At 42.5% G+C, this 14222-nt stretch overlaps 1 protein-coding gene across 3 annotated transcripts in view; it reads left to right on the top strand.

The window, feature by feature from the left end:
- Positions 1-727: 727 nt before the first annotated feature.
- ATAD2 (ATPase family AAA domain containing 2) overlaps positions 728-14222 on the top strand; it is a 63949-nt gene continuing 50454 nt past the window's right edge. For all 3 annotated transcript variants that reach the window (XM_066379444.1, XM_066379446.1, XM_066379443.1), the window contains exons 1-2: positions 728-1719; positions 9680-9828. In XM_066379444.1, coding sequence (XP_066235541.1) covers positions 1552-1719; positions 9680-9828 — 317 coding nt within the window. In that variant the 5' untranslated portion in view covers positions 728-1551. The remainder of the gene's footprint in view (positions 1720-9679; positions 9829-14222) is intronic.

Raw genomic sequence — 14222 nt, 5'->3', positions numbered from 1 at the left:
CATAATTTGACCACTTCTCATTACCTCTCTACTGCTTTCACACTGTGTCACCCTCATCTCATGCCTGGATACTTGCTGTGTCTCCTAACGAGGACTGCCCGACGCAGCAAATAAAAATACAGGACATCCCATCAAAACTGAAGTTCAGATAAACAATTTTTTACTTTAGTTATGTCCCAAATACTGTCTTCTATACGCAGCAGCAAGAGGGGTTCTTTCAAAAGGTCAGAATAAGTCACATCCTTGTTCAAAATCTTGTTGTCTTTTCATCTCGCTTAAAATAAAAAGTTAAAATGGAGGCCTGCAGCCCTGCAGAATCTGCTACCAGCTGCTCTTTCCCTCTGCTTACACTTATCTTCTCCCAGTTACACTTTTGCTTAACTGGTCTTTATACTTTTGGGTGAGACATCCCTAATCACCCTGTTTAAAACTGCACATTCCTTTCCCCTTCCCTACTTTATATTTCTCTGCAATACTTACCACCTTTTTTTCAAACATATTTCGTTTGTCTTTCTCCTTCCACCAGCATTTCTGCTTGTTTGTTCACTGCTGTATCCCCAGTGCTTAGAATAGTGCCCAGCACAAAATAGATGCTCAATAAATATTTAATAAATGTTGAATTAAGGAAATGTAGTTATCCAAATCAATAAATAGCTTTTGTTTCTGTTTCACTAGGACTCACATCCTGAGCATTCACCATGTTATCTATTTCAAACTAGTCAGCCAACTGCAGTCCTCTTAAAAGCCATTTTCCTGTAATTCTATAATAGTAACAAACGTAAGTGCAGACATGGTTCTAAGGTATAATAATATCTTAGAACTTCAGGTATTATAGCTAGTTAAAGGTGAGAAAGTTAAGACCCGAAAAGGTGAATAATTTGCTTAAGATCCTATGCTTGGGATAAGGCAGTGCTGGGGACAGAACCTGCGCTTTTAACTCCCTTACTGCTCTCTTTTGAAGTGGTTTTTTGTTAGGGTATAAGTAAAAAGCTCTTATCAAAACTCATCAAAAGCTAAACGTTTTCTACCCCTCCAGGCAAGGACTCAACATTTTGCATTAGAATCTTGCACTAGGAAAGCTGAAGGCAGGTGTCCGAAGGGGCGGGCAGAAGCCCCGCCAGCCAATCAGAGCAGGCGGGGTCTCCCTTCCCCCTCTGAATCCTCGCGCCAAAATTCCAAACCAGACTTCGCGCCGCCACCCGCCGTCTCCCTCCGCCGAGCTCAGAGAACCGGAACTCTGCAGGAGAAATAAGTCAGCGTCCTCCCGGCACTGTCCGCTCAGAGCCTCGACACTGCGGCTGCAGGCTCTCCGCACCTCGGCCCGCGGCCCTCCGCCGCACGGAGGGGGAAGACAGTGCCGAGCCGTGGGGCTCGGCCGGCGGCGTGGGCGGGACGGCCGGCGGAGGGATCCCGGGCGCGCGCGCTGCGGCCGCGGGCGCGGAGCTTGTGGCGCCAGAATTCAGAGCGCGGAAGCGCCGGAGCCGGAGCTGGAGCCCGCTGGCACTCGGGCTCGTCTGCCGCCGCCGACCGAAGGGCCCGGGGCGAGAGAAGATGGTGGTCCTCCGTAGCAGTCTGGAGCTTCACAGCCACTCCGCCACTTCGGCCGCGAGCTCCCTGGACCTGTCCAACGAGTTGCTGAGCCTGGGGCAGATCGGCCGGAGGCGGCTCCGCTCGGCCCGCGCGGCTGAGCAGTCCGCCGGCCCCGCGGCCGCCGCGGGCGTGAGTACCGGCTGGGGCGGGCCCGGAGCGCCGGCCCGCTGCCCGGGCGGGTCCCGCGGGAGGGCCGCGCGGCCCGGGGACAGTCGCGGGCGGTGCTTGGGAGGAGTGCTGTCCAGGACGGGTGAAATGGAAGCTCCCTGAGATCGGAGCCCCGAGGGGGCCGGGTGGGGCACAGGCGGGCTGTCTGGGGACGGGCTGAGCCCTTCCCACCCCCTGGACGCCCGGAGAGGCCGAAGCCCCGGAGCCGGCTGCGGTGGAGGGGTTAGCTTGGCTCGGGCGCTGCCCCACCCCCACTTCCCCGCGCCGCCACCGGCGCCCGGGCTCCCGCCGGGGTCCGCAGCCACCCGGGGTCCGCAGCAGTCCAGCGCGTGCCCCGCACGTGGACTGTCAACTGGACGCGGGCAGAGGCGAGGGGTCGGGACCGCGGGGGAAAGAGCGCAGTTCCGGCTCCCTGGCCTCCCTGTAAGCCGCAGAGCGGTTCCGTAATAGGAGCGCAGTGAAGAAATGCCAGGTTGCATAATGTGGAGGGACGGAGACCAGCGTTTCCTGTGCGCCCGCTTCCCTCCAGCCTCCTGACAGCTCCCTGCGCGCGGGGGCGGGCGGGGGTCGCACAGGCTTCCGACGGATGGAGAAGCGGACCCGAGCTCTAACCACAGTGGTAGCGCTCAGACGGGAGCCTGGGTTCTCTCCTCCAGAACCGTTCCCCTCTCTGTTAATCCGTGCTGCAGCCATAAACAGCGTCTGTCGGGGAAGTTTCCAAGGGGGTGGAGCAGTCAAGTCTTGAGAGACGTGCTTCTCTCTCCCTCCCTCCACACTCCTCCCACCCAGCTTTTGAGAGACGCACGGGTGGAGGGGACGGCAGTAAGGAACGGTTGGAGAACTTAGGGGGCCAACGCTAGTAGAATTAAGGCAGCAGGAAGTGGTCTAGTTCTATTGAAGGGAGGGCAGGTTTGGGGTGGGAAGAATAGGACCAGAGAGGGTTCGAAACGGGGAGGTCCGAAAGAATGGCCACGAAGAGGCATGTGGGCTGGGAGAGAAGGACCGACGTAGAGAGGGCCACGATCGTGCTCGGAAGCGAGTTGTCCGTTTCTGGTGTCGATACCCTGGCACGCTAGGTGCTCCCTCTGCCAAGGGAGTGAAGAATCCTGCTTGGTCTCTGAAATTGATTCTGAGTTGCGAAAACAACCTCCGTACTTTCAGGTTCTGTTTCTCTAGCATGTGCACAAGTTGGTAGAGATCTGGGGAGGCCAGTCACTTCTACACTGAACACAGGTGACAATTGACCTGTGTTCAGAAGAGCCAACTGAATGTTACGTTCAGGGCAATGCTAGATCCTGTGATTGTAATGTATTGAATACTGGCTAAATAACATAGATGCTTAAAACATGTTATTTTTGAATCTCAACAATAATCAGCAGGTTTCTACACATTAAAAGGGGATACCCACCACATGAGTAGTGAGAATTAAATGTGATCATGAGTGTAAAGAGATTACCTGAGCACTTGGCATATACTTTAGTTAGAATTTAGTCGTTGTCCGTTATTAAAAACAGTCCATTTTAGGTAATGGCCACTCTGTCTTTTCCAGTTCCTCGGGCCAAAAACCTTACAGTCGTCCTTGACTTTGCCATTTTATATTAGCAAAATTTGTTGGCTCTGGTTTCACAATATATTCAGATTCTTACCATCTCTCAGGTCTGCTGTTGCCATGCTGGTTCAAGGGACTATTGCCTGGATTATTAAAATAGATTCTTGACTGGTCTCCCTCTTTTCCGCCCTTATATACATATGTGTTGTTGATGGTCCTTGCTCTAACTGTGTTAGAGCTCGTAGAATGGATTGATGGTGAGGAATTGACCACACCTATGTTTAAAGATAAAGATATGAAGGGATATTACAACTATATTTGGTATAACACACAATTGTGCATTAGAATATACTGCTGTTCAAGCTTCAAAGTCTGAGTGGATATGTTGTATGTCAGTGTTATAGCTATAATTTTAAAAATACAATGTAATCCTTATTTGTTGAATTGATACTTGAATTAACCAACTGACTTCCATACATATTTATTCTTATGAATTTAAGGCTTTAATAAGCTTGATCTTCTGTTGGAAAACAACATCAAAATATTTCTATTCTGCAGTGTGTCTGCTTTGGGGGAAAACTTTTGTTATTCTACTTTTGCATGCTCTCAAATTTACTAATTCTGTAAGATTATAACAGACATAAAGTCTAACAGAATATATATTTTTATTTTAACATTTTAAAAGAATTATCAGCCCTGGCCTAGTAGCTCAGTTGGTTAGCATTGTTCCGAAGCACAGAGGTTGTCTATTTGATCCCTGGTCAGGGCACATACAGGAACAGATTGGTGTTCCAGTTTCTCTCTCTCTGTCTCTCCTCCTCTCCCCCTTCTGCCCCCTCTTCCCCTCCCTCCCTCCCTCCCTCTCTAAAATCAATAAAATAAACATTAAAAGAAAAAACTATCAGTGCTGTCAATATTTAAGTAGGTTTTTAGCCAGAGAATAAATGAAGACATTATATCTCCAGGTTTAGTTTTCAGATTAAGCGTGATTTCTATTTTTTTTTTTTTTTTTTTTTACTTCTTAGGAATCTTTTCTGATAGTCATGTTATAAAAATGTAAAAAACAGAAAGTGAAAGTCCCCAGTTTTATCATCTAGTGCTAATTACTGTTATGAGTTAGCATTTAACATACCTCTTAGAATTATTTTGATTAGCCATCTCAAAAATGTGACTTTAGTTTAATAACTATGCTAGTTTCCTTCAGAAATCAGATGTACACAAGATAATCTGTTTATGACACAAAAATTGCAGATAACCTAAATGTGTGATATATTAAGCAATTTGTTAAATAGATTGATGTAATGAGTGGAATACTATTCATTCATTTAAAGATTTTTAGGCTCTGACCAGGTGGTTCAGTGGATAGAGTCCTCCCCTGGAACACGTGGAGGTTGCAGGTTCAATCTCCAGTTAAAGTACATAGGTGAAGCGACCAGTGAGTGCTCAGCTATGTGGAATAACAAGTCGATGCTTCTCTCTCTCTCTCTCTCTCTCTTTCAAATCCATGGGGAAAATGATTTTTAGAATAATATCTATGACGTGGGAAAATGTATTGCTAGAAAAAAAGTTACAAAACAAATAATAGTATTACTCAGATTTTAGAATCATGTGAATATGTTTACATAGGAAAAGAATGCTTTGTACACCAAAAGGTCATCTGCGAATGCTTATCTCACTTCATATAATGTTTTTTGTAGAAACATTTTTGGAAGTTACTGATAATTTAAAGTTCCCTAGGACATAACTCTATAAAGTGATTCCCGAATAACCTGGGTTTTTTGGTGTTTTTTTTTTAATTTTTGTCCTCCACACTGTTGAGGAGAGCTTTTCTTTTCTTTTTTTTTTTCCCCCCCTGTATTTTTCTGAAGGCGGAAATGGGGAGAGACAGTCAGACAGACTCCCTCATGCGCCCGACTGGGATCCACCCGGCTGCCCACCAGGGGGCGACGCTCTGCCCCTCCGGGGCGTTGCTCTGTTGCGACCAGAGCCACTCTAGCGCCTGGGGCAGAAGCCAAGGAGCCATCCCCAGCGCTGGGGCCATCTTTGCTCCAATGGAGCCTCGCTGCAGGAGGGGAAGAGAGAGAGAGAGGAAGGAGGAGGGGGAGGGGTGGAGAAGCAGATGGGTGCTTCTCCTGTGTGCCCTGGCCAGGAATCGAACCCGGGACTTCTGCACGCCAGGCCGACGCTCTACCACTGAGCCAACCGGGCCAGGGCCAAGGAGAGCTTTTCTTGATGCCTAGTGCTTATTTAGAAAGGATGGACTAAGCCACTTTCTACAATGAAAGATTCTCTTATACCACTTAAAACATCAAATCTTCCAGGTTTCACAAGGGATCTTTTCCCTGTTGTTTACTACTCCTCCTTTCTTTTACCTAAGCTGGGCAACAGAATCACCTTTGTTAAGTGCTTTCCAATTCTTTGCTTTCAACAAAATTGAAGGGACCTAAGTAAGCTAAGAGACCATTAAAAATAAATTTTGGAAACATTTTTTACAATTATCTTCTAGAATGTGGTTACATTTACTTTTTTATTAAAATACAGATAACAAGATGTACCATTTGAAGCATTTTTTAAATGTACAGCTCTGTAGCATTGGGTACATTCAGGTTCTGCAACCATTGCCACCATCTATGCAGAATTTTTTTATCTTCAAAAACTAAAACTCTCTACCCATTAAACATTAACTCCTGATTCTTCCCTCCTCCCAATCTCTGGCAACCACCATTCTACATTCTGTTTCTATGAATTTGATGGCTCTAAGAGCCTCATATATGAGGAAACACACAAATGTTGTCACCAAAAAATTATTTCACTATTCTGATAGTAAATATTTTTAGCTCTATATTCTCTTGTACATATTTAAGGTGCTAAGTTTCCCCCACATCAAGATCATTTTTGTCATCTAATGTTGCCATTAAAAAATAAAACTATTACATCAGACTTTTACAAGTATCCACAGGAATCTAAAAACTATAGCTATTTGATACCTGTCTTGGAACATTAAAATAATATGCAAATAAACTTTTAGCAGTCAAATTTTGCCTTGATTCTGCTTTTTTCTTTTTTTTAATTTTATATATTTTTTTTACAGAGAGAGAGGGATAGACAGGGACAGACAGACAGGAACAGAGAGAGATGAGAAGCATCAATCACCAGTTTTTTGTTGCGCGTTGCGACACCTTAGTTGTTCATTGATTGCTTTCTCATATGTGCCTTGACCGTGGGCCTTCAGCAGACCAAGTAACCCCTTGCTCGAGCCAGCGACCTTGGGTTCAAGCTAGTGAGCTTTTTGCTCAAACCATATGAACCTGCGCTCAAGCCGGTGACCTTGGGGTCTTGAACCTGGGTCCTTCCACATCCCAATCCAACGCTCTATTCACTGCACCACTGCCTGGTCAGGCTGCTTTTCTCTCTTAATTTGTATTTCCAATCCACAGTATTTAATCTTGATATATTTTTATGCATTAAAGTTATTATTGTACTTTTATACCTGTAAATCATAATTTGAAAATTTCCCCCACTTTTCTATGCTCACAAGGCTCTGATGTAAAATTTTTGCGTATTGAATTATAATTACTAATATTCAGTTGATCAAAACAAAAAAAAAATTTTTATTAAAATGATTAAGCATAGAAAGTAAAATTGCATTAGGATTTCACCCCTGAAATCCTACCCACCCAATTCACATATTTGTCGGTAAATTTTACTGCTGATAACAGTGTTTGACATCAATTCCTTTTTAGAATTTTAAGCACTGAGAAAATGTCCATATAAATAAGTAGAGAGTAGTGAAAGGAGTTTTGTTTAGCCGTGTCATTCACTTTTTCTGGCTTTTATGCCAAAATCATTTGCCAAACTTTATTTTAAATGGTCTCTTAGCTTAATTAGGTCTCTTCAATTTTGTTGAAAGCAAAGAATTGGAAAGCACTTAACAAAGGTGAGGATTCTGTTGCCTAGCTTAGTCATTCAATTTCTTTTTTTCTTTCTTTCTTTTTTTTTTTGCATTTTTCCGAAGCTGGAAATGGGGAGGCAGTCAGACAGACTCCTGCATGCGCCCGACCGGATCCACCCGGCATGCCCACCATGGGGCAATGCTCTGACCCTCTGGGGCATCGTTTTGTTGCATCCAGAGCCATCCTAGCACCTGAGGCAGAGGCCACAGAGCCATCCTCAGCACCCGGGCCATCTTTGCTCCAATGGAGCCTTGGCTGTGGGAGGGGAAGAGAGAGAGAGAGAGAGGAAGGAGAGGGGGAGGGGTGGAGAAGCAGAAGGGCGCTTCTGTGTGCCCTGGCCGGGAATCGAACCCGGGACTCCTGCACGCCAGGCCGACGCTCTACCACTGAGCAAACCGGCCAGGGTCATTCAATTTCTTAACACCTTCACTAGTATTTTTCTTTGTTTGGCCTTAGGAAGGTTCTTAAGGCCTGGAGGCAGTCCTCAATAGTGAGATTCAGAATGAATGAGAGAGATAGGACGCTGGGTGAATGAAAGTGGATGCCTTGTGTTAGGGCTGCCTTCTTAGGCAGATCAGTTTTAAGAAAAAGTACATGTGGAAGTTGAGAATCTAGAAGTTGATTCTCTTCAAATTTTCCTTGGAAAGTCTTATATTACATTACACCCATCCTAGCTGTAGATGTTTGTTTTAAAAAATAATACACCTACCTAAAAGTGTAGATATCTTTTTTTCAAACATCCTTAAATAGGGTTAGCAAAAGTAGGTTTACAGCTATGAGTACACAAAACAGTTTATTCTTGTATTACTTATTAATTGTATTATTTATTAGCATTATAACTAAGCCCATTTTTGCCCACCTCTGTTTAAAAGTACACTGAGAAAAGTGCTAACAAGTCATATATGCCACTTAATACTTTATTAAGTACTTGTCCAATTCTTACACAAATCCTTTGGTATACATGTTTTTAACTTGTGAACCAATCAAATATTCTGCCCGAAACAAAATTAAATGATAAAATGTCCTGATTAAAACAAAAAACAACCAGGCCTGACCTGTGGTGGTGCAGTGGATAAAATGTCAACCTGGAATGCTGAGGTCGCCAGTTCGAAACCTTACATTTGCCTAGTCAAGGCACATATGAGAGTTGATGCTTCCTGGTCCTCCCTCCTTCCTTCCTTCCTTCCTCCCTCCTTCCTTCCTCCCTCCCTCCCCCCCTCTCTCTTCCTCTCTCCCTCCTCTCTGAAATGAATAAATAAATTAATTAATTTTAAAAAACAAAAACAATAACCTGGTAAGGCTGGTAGAATGTAGGGGGTGGTTAGTATGGTTTTTTTTTTTTTTTAATACTGTCTGTTTTTCTAAAATTATCAATTTTCAGACTAGTAAGGCATTGACTTATAGAGTTGTTAGGTACTTTTGCCTTTTTTTCTAAGGTTTCATTTATTTATTTTTAGAGAGGAAAGAGAAAGTCAGGGGGGAGGAACAAGAAGTATCAATTCTTAGTTGCTTTGCATATGTGCTTGACTGGGCAAGTCGGGTTTTCGACCCTGCGACCTCTGCATTCTAGGTCAACCCTTTATTCACTGCCATCACCACAGGTCAGGCTGCCTTCTCTTCTAATGTGAAAGCATCCTTTACATGAGGTTGTGTATGGACTTCTGAGAAGTTTATGGTAGAATTTCTGTAGCTCATAAAGCAGCCCATTAACCTGGAGTCTGTTGTGCAAAAGCAAAGTATAATACATAAAGCCCTGGGGGTTATTTTGTACAACAGATTAACATAACTAAACAGTCTTTGAATTTAGTTGTATTATCTGGGCAAAATAGACATAATAACTTTTTTGTCTTCCAAGCTATAATTAGTATAACTTAATAGTCCAATTATTTTAAGATTGGCCAGTGATCGCATGGCAGCCAGTGGTGTGTATGTATCTTTTTTATTTTTGTAGCCTTAAAGAACTACTTACCTTTATGAACTATTACATCTTTTTTTCTGTGGTGGAAAACTTCACTGTCTATCTAGACTACTTGTTTTGAAATAGAATTATAAACCTCAATAAGTCTTACATTAGCCATTTTATAGACATTGCCGATATTTTAAAATGATTATTCTAGAATTATTTTTATTTTATTGATTTTTTAGAGCGAGACAGCAACATTTATTGGTTCTAGTATATGCCCTCACTGGGAATTGAACTGGCAACCTCTGAGCTTCAGGATGATGCTCTAACCAAGCTATCTGGTCAGGGTTGTAAGATGATTATCCTATACTAACTATTGGAAAGATGCAAAATGGTTCTGCACAAAATTATAGTCCGAGAAAACTCTTAGTATTTTTAACTTGAGAATTCTGATTAAGGAAAAACAGATGGATTTCTTAATTTTCTTTTTCTTGGCCTTTCTAATTTTTCTTGAAGGATGGGTCTTCAGTTAAGGAAGTTGAAACCTACCACCGGAAACGTGCTTTAAGGACTTTGAGAAAGAATGGACAGAATTCGTCCGATTCTAGTTTTGATAAGACTATGGCAATAACGGAGAAACACTCTAATGGCAGGCGTTTTACAAGGTAATACAAGGTATCTAATTCAAAACAATTTTAAAGTAATTTAGGATTTGCATTTAATTTTTAAGTGTATTCTTGACTGGTTATTAAGATTCAGGGTTATAAAATATAATTTATCTGAAATGAAATGGCCACAAATATTATTGAATTAAAAATTTAATAATGGCCTGACCAGGCGGTGGCGCAGTAGGTAGAGCGTTGGACTGGGTTGCGGAGGACCCATGTTTGAGACCCCGAGGTCGCCAGCTTGAGCACGGGCTCATCTGGTTTGAGCAAAGCTCACCAGCTTGGACCCAAGGTCACTGGCTTGAGCAAGGGGTTACTTGGTCTGCTGAAGGCCCACAGTCAAGGCACATATGAGAAAGCAATCAAAGAACAACTAAGATGTCGCAAGGAAAAACTGATGATTGATGCTTCTCATCTCTCTCCGTTCCTGTCTGTCTGTCCCTATCTATCCCTCTCTCTGACACTCTGTCTGTCTCTGTAAAAAAAAAAAAAATGTGCACAGGTGCGTTTTTTTATTTTCATGTTCAAAGACGGGTATTTGTGATATGCAACTGACAAAGTTGGTTGATTCGTTTATGATGTGGTTCTGCTTCATAATCTGTACAACACCTTTATTCAAAATAGTTTTGATTTTTTGCTCCCATGTTTTTCATCAATTCTAAGTAATTGATGAATTTCTTGTGTGTTGGTGTGCTTCAAAAGCAGTCTTCACATAGAGGCAAAACATGATTTTTAGTTGTTTAGTGGGACTAGATGCTTTTTACATATTTAAATTTTGTTTTTCAAGAACCCTAAGGTGAGTGACATGAATCCCATTTTAATACTTAAGGAAATAGTTTCAATAAATTGGATAGGTAAGTGGTTCATTGAACTTGGGTTTGTTTGGTTCAGGGCAGATTTAAATCTAATCTTAATTAATTCAAAAGCTTAATTTTTCTCCCCACTTTGGTGGGCCTAATATAAGTGGGAGGAAGCATTAATTAGAAAAAGAAATTATTTGTTGAAATAATTTTTACATTAGTTCTTCTCATAAATTACTCATAATGACTTAGAAGACTGAAATCCTCCCACTCTTAAAAAGCCGAGGACCCAGGTTCAAAACCCTGAGGTCGCCAGCCTAAGCCCAAGGCCATTGGCTTGAGCACGGGGAGTGCTACACCTTACCCCAAGCCCCCGTCAATGCTTATGAGAAAGCAATTGATGAACAACTAAGGCACCACAGCAAAGAATTGATGCTTCTCATCTCTCTCCCTTCTTGTCCCTCTCTCTTTCTCTCTCTCTGTCCCTCCCGCTCTGTCTTTGTCACACACACATACATACATACATACATACATACATACATACATAAATAAATAAATAGTGGAGAGAGTCACTAATCTACTTTCTGTCTATAGACTTGCTTATTCTGGACATTTTAGATAAGTGAAATTATACAATATATGCCCTTTGAGTCTGGCTTCCTTTGCTTGGTGTATTAATTTGAAGATTTGTCTATATTGTAGTATTAGCATTTCATTCTTTTTCTTGCCAAATAAGATTCCATAATATGAATATGTCACATTTTGTTCTATCCACTCATTAGTTGATGGACATTTGGACTGTTTCCACTTTTTGGCAATTATGAATAATACTATGAACACTGGTGTACAAATTTTTGTACATAGGGTTTTGAATTTTTTTTTTGTATATACCCAGGAGTTAATTGCTGGGTCAAATGGCCACTGTTTTGTTGTTGAAGAACTGCAAAACTGTTGTCCAAAGCAGCTGTAGCATTTACATTTCTACCAGCAATGTATGAGGGTTCCACTTTCTCCACATTTTGGTCAGCATTTGTCATCATCTGTCTGTCTTTGGTTTTAGCCATTTTAGTGGTTATGAAGTATTTCACTGTAGTTCTGATTTGCATTTTTTGATAGTTAATAATGTTGACTTATCTTTTCAAGGGGTATTGGCCATTTGACTTCTGTGGAGAGTTTTGGTTTTTAGAAACATCTTTCTGTATTCAGACCATTATTACAAGGACTATTATTTTGTATAATGATAACATCAGGATCTGCTTATATAAGAATTATGTGGCCCTAGCCCTGGCCGGTTGGCTCAGCGGTAGAGCGTCGGCCTAGCGTGCGGAGGACCTGGGTTCGATTCCCGGCCAGGGCACACAGGAGAAGCGCCCATTTGCTTCTCCACCCCTCCGCCGCGCTTTCCTCTCTGTCTCTCTCTTCCCCTCCCGCAGCTAAGGCTCCATTGGAGCAAAGATGGCCCGGGCGCTGGGGATGGCTCTGTGGCCTCTGCCTCAGGCGCTAGAGTGGCTCTGGTCGCAACATGGCGACGCCCCGGAGGGGCAGAGCATCGCCCCATGGTGGGCGTGCCGGGTGGATCCCGGTCGGGCGCATGCGGGAGTCTGTCTTGACTGTCTCTCCGTTTCCAGCTTCAGAAAAATGAAAAAAAAAAAAAAAAAAAAAAAGAATTATGTGGCCCTAGACGGGCAGTTAAGTGGTTAGAGCATTGTCTGGATATGCCAAGGATGTGGGTTCAATCCCCAATCAGGGCACATACAAGAATCAACCAATGAGTGTATAAGTAAGTGGAACAACAAATCGATGTCTTTCTCTCAAATCGATAAATAATTTTTAAAAATTATATAAAGTGGCCTATAGTATTTTTGAATTCTGCTTTATGTAGTTACCCTGTTTCTTGTCAGGGTGACCCTTTTGCTGTGCAGTTTGCCTGACTAGTAATCTCTTCTCTTACTTTCTATGTTCCCCACCCCCTTTTGTTTTCAATCTATTTGGGGCTCAAAGACCAGGTAAAAACGCATAATGTTAAAATAATACAGACGGATTTGAGTAAGTGTCTTGAGGGCAGGATCTGTATTTTGGTTTTTTGAGTTCTCGACTAGGGTCCAGTAATTGTGGTGTTCAGGGGACACATGAAACCTCTGGAATAATATGTAAACTTACATGTATGCATAAATTTTTTTAGGGAGAAAAGATTCATTGCTTTCATCATATTTGCAGGGGTTAACTAAACTCTAGTCACCAATTTTAATTTATTTTTTAATTTTTTTATTATTGTTTGTAGAGAGAGAGGCAGGAACATTGGTCTGTTCCTGTATGTGCCCTGACCAGGTATCCAACTGGCAACTTCTGTGCTTCGGGAGCGAAGCTCTAACCAACTGAGCTAGCTGTTTTTGTAAATAGTTTCACGGAATATACGCATGCCCATTCGTTCTGTCTATGGCTGCTTTCCTGTTTCAGTGGTAGAGTGTGTGAATGGTGGACAGAGACGGACACACAAGCCTAAAATACTATGTTTATGAAACATTTACCAGCCCGTTTGCTCTCTATAGGAAAAGTGCTACCCTTCCTCAGGCAAAAAAGAAAGGAATGAGAACACCCTTTTTAAATTATTGTGACCCTAGCATTTAATAGGAGCCTGGTGTGTAAAAGTAGGCCTGCATGTTATGGAGGGAGGGGCACATTTTATGTGAAAAGTCTGTATGAACCTGTGAACAGCGTAAGCCTGGACTTGTAAATGGATTGCTCAAAATTTTTTATTTTGTTCTTGGTTCTTAACTGTGTTCCAGGAAGTAAGGAATTAATGATGACTTGCATTTATTGTTATGAGGATACATGAGTTAACTCTTCTGGAAAAGATGGTTACATTTTATTTTAAAGTGTCACACTTGAAATTTCACTAGCCTACTTGAAATAGCTTGATACATAGGTTGATTAATAGATATAGCCTATCCAAGTGTGGAAAATTGAGTCCCTAAAAATAAATCAAGGATGCATATTATTTTGATTGCTCATTGAATTTTCAGAAAGAAGATGAGGGATGGGTATATATTTTTTAAGCTTTATTTGTTTTTGTTTTTTGTTTTTTTTTTATTTTTTACAGAGACAGAGAGTGAGTCAGAGAGAGGGATAGACAGGGACAGACAGACAGGAACAGAGAGAGATGAGAAGCATCAATCATTAGTTTTTCATTGTGCATTCCAACACCTTAGTAGTTCATTGATTGCTTTCTCATATGTGCCTTGACCGGGGGCCTTCAGCAGACCGAGTAACCCCTTGCTGGAGCCAGCGACCTTGGATTCAAGGTGGTGAGCCTAGCTCATACCAGATGAGTCTGCGCTCAAGCTGGCGACCTCGGGGTCTCGAACCTGGGTCCTCTGCGTCCCAGTCCGACACTCTATCCACTGTGCCACCGCCTAGTCAGGCTATTTTTTAAGCTTTAGAAAAAACTCTTTCCAATTCAGTAGATTCTCTGCAGGTTTATGTGATATCTGGTTCACAAATGGGAGTTTCTATATCTGAACAATAATGGAATCTCATGTAGAGACTGTTGCCATCAAATATTCTTAGAAGGAAATTAACATGTCTCTAAGG

This window comes from Saccopteryx leptura, chromosome 3, assembly GCF_036850995.1.
Source record: "Saccopteryx leptura isolate mSacLep1 chromosome 3, mSacLep1_pri_phased_curated, whole genome shotgun sequence".
Taxonomy (NCBI): domain Eukaryota; kingdom Metazoa; phylum Chordata; class Mammalia; order Chiroptera; family Emballonuridae; genus Saccopteryx; species Saccopteryx leptura.
This window is presented reverse-complemented; position numbering and strand designations above follow the sequence as displayed.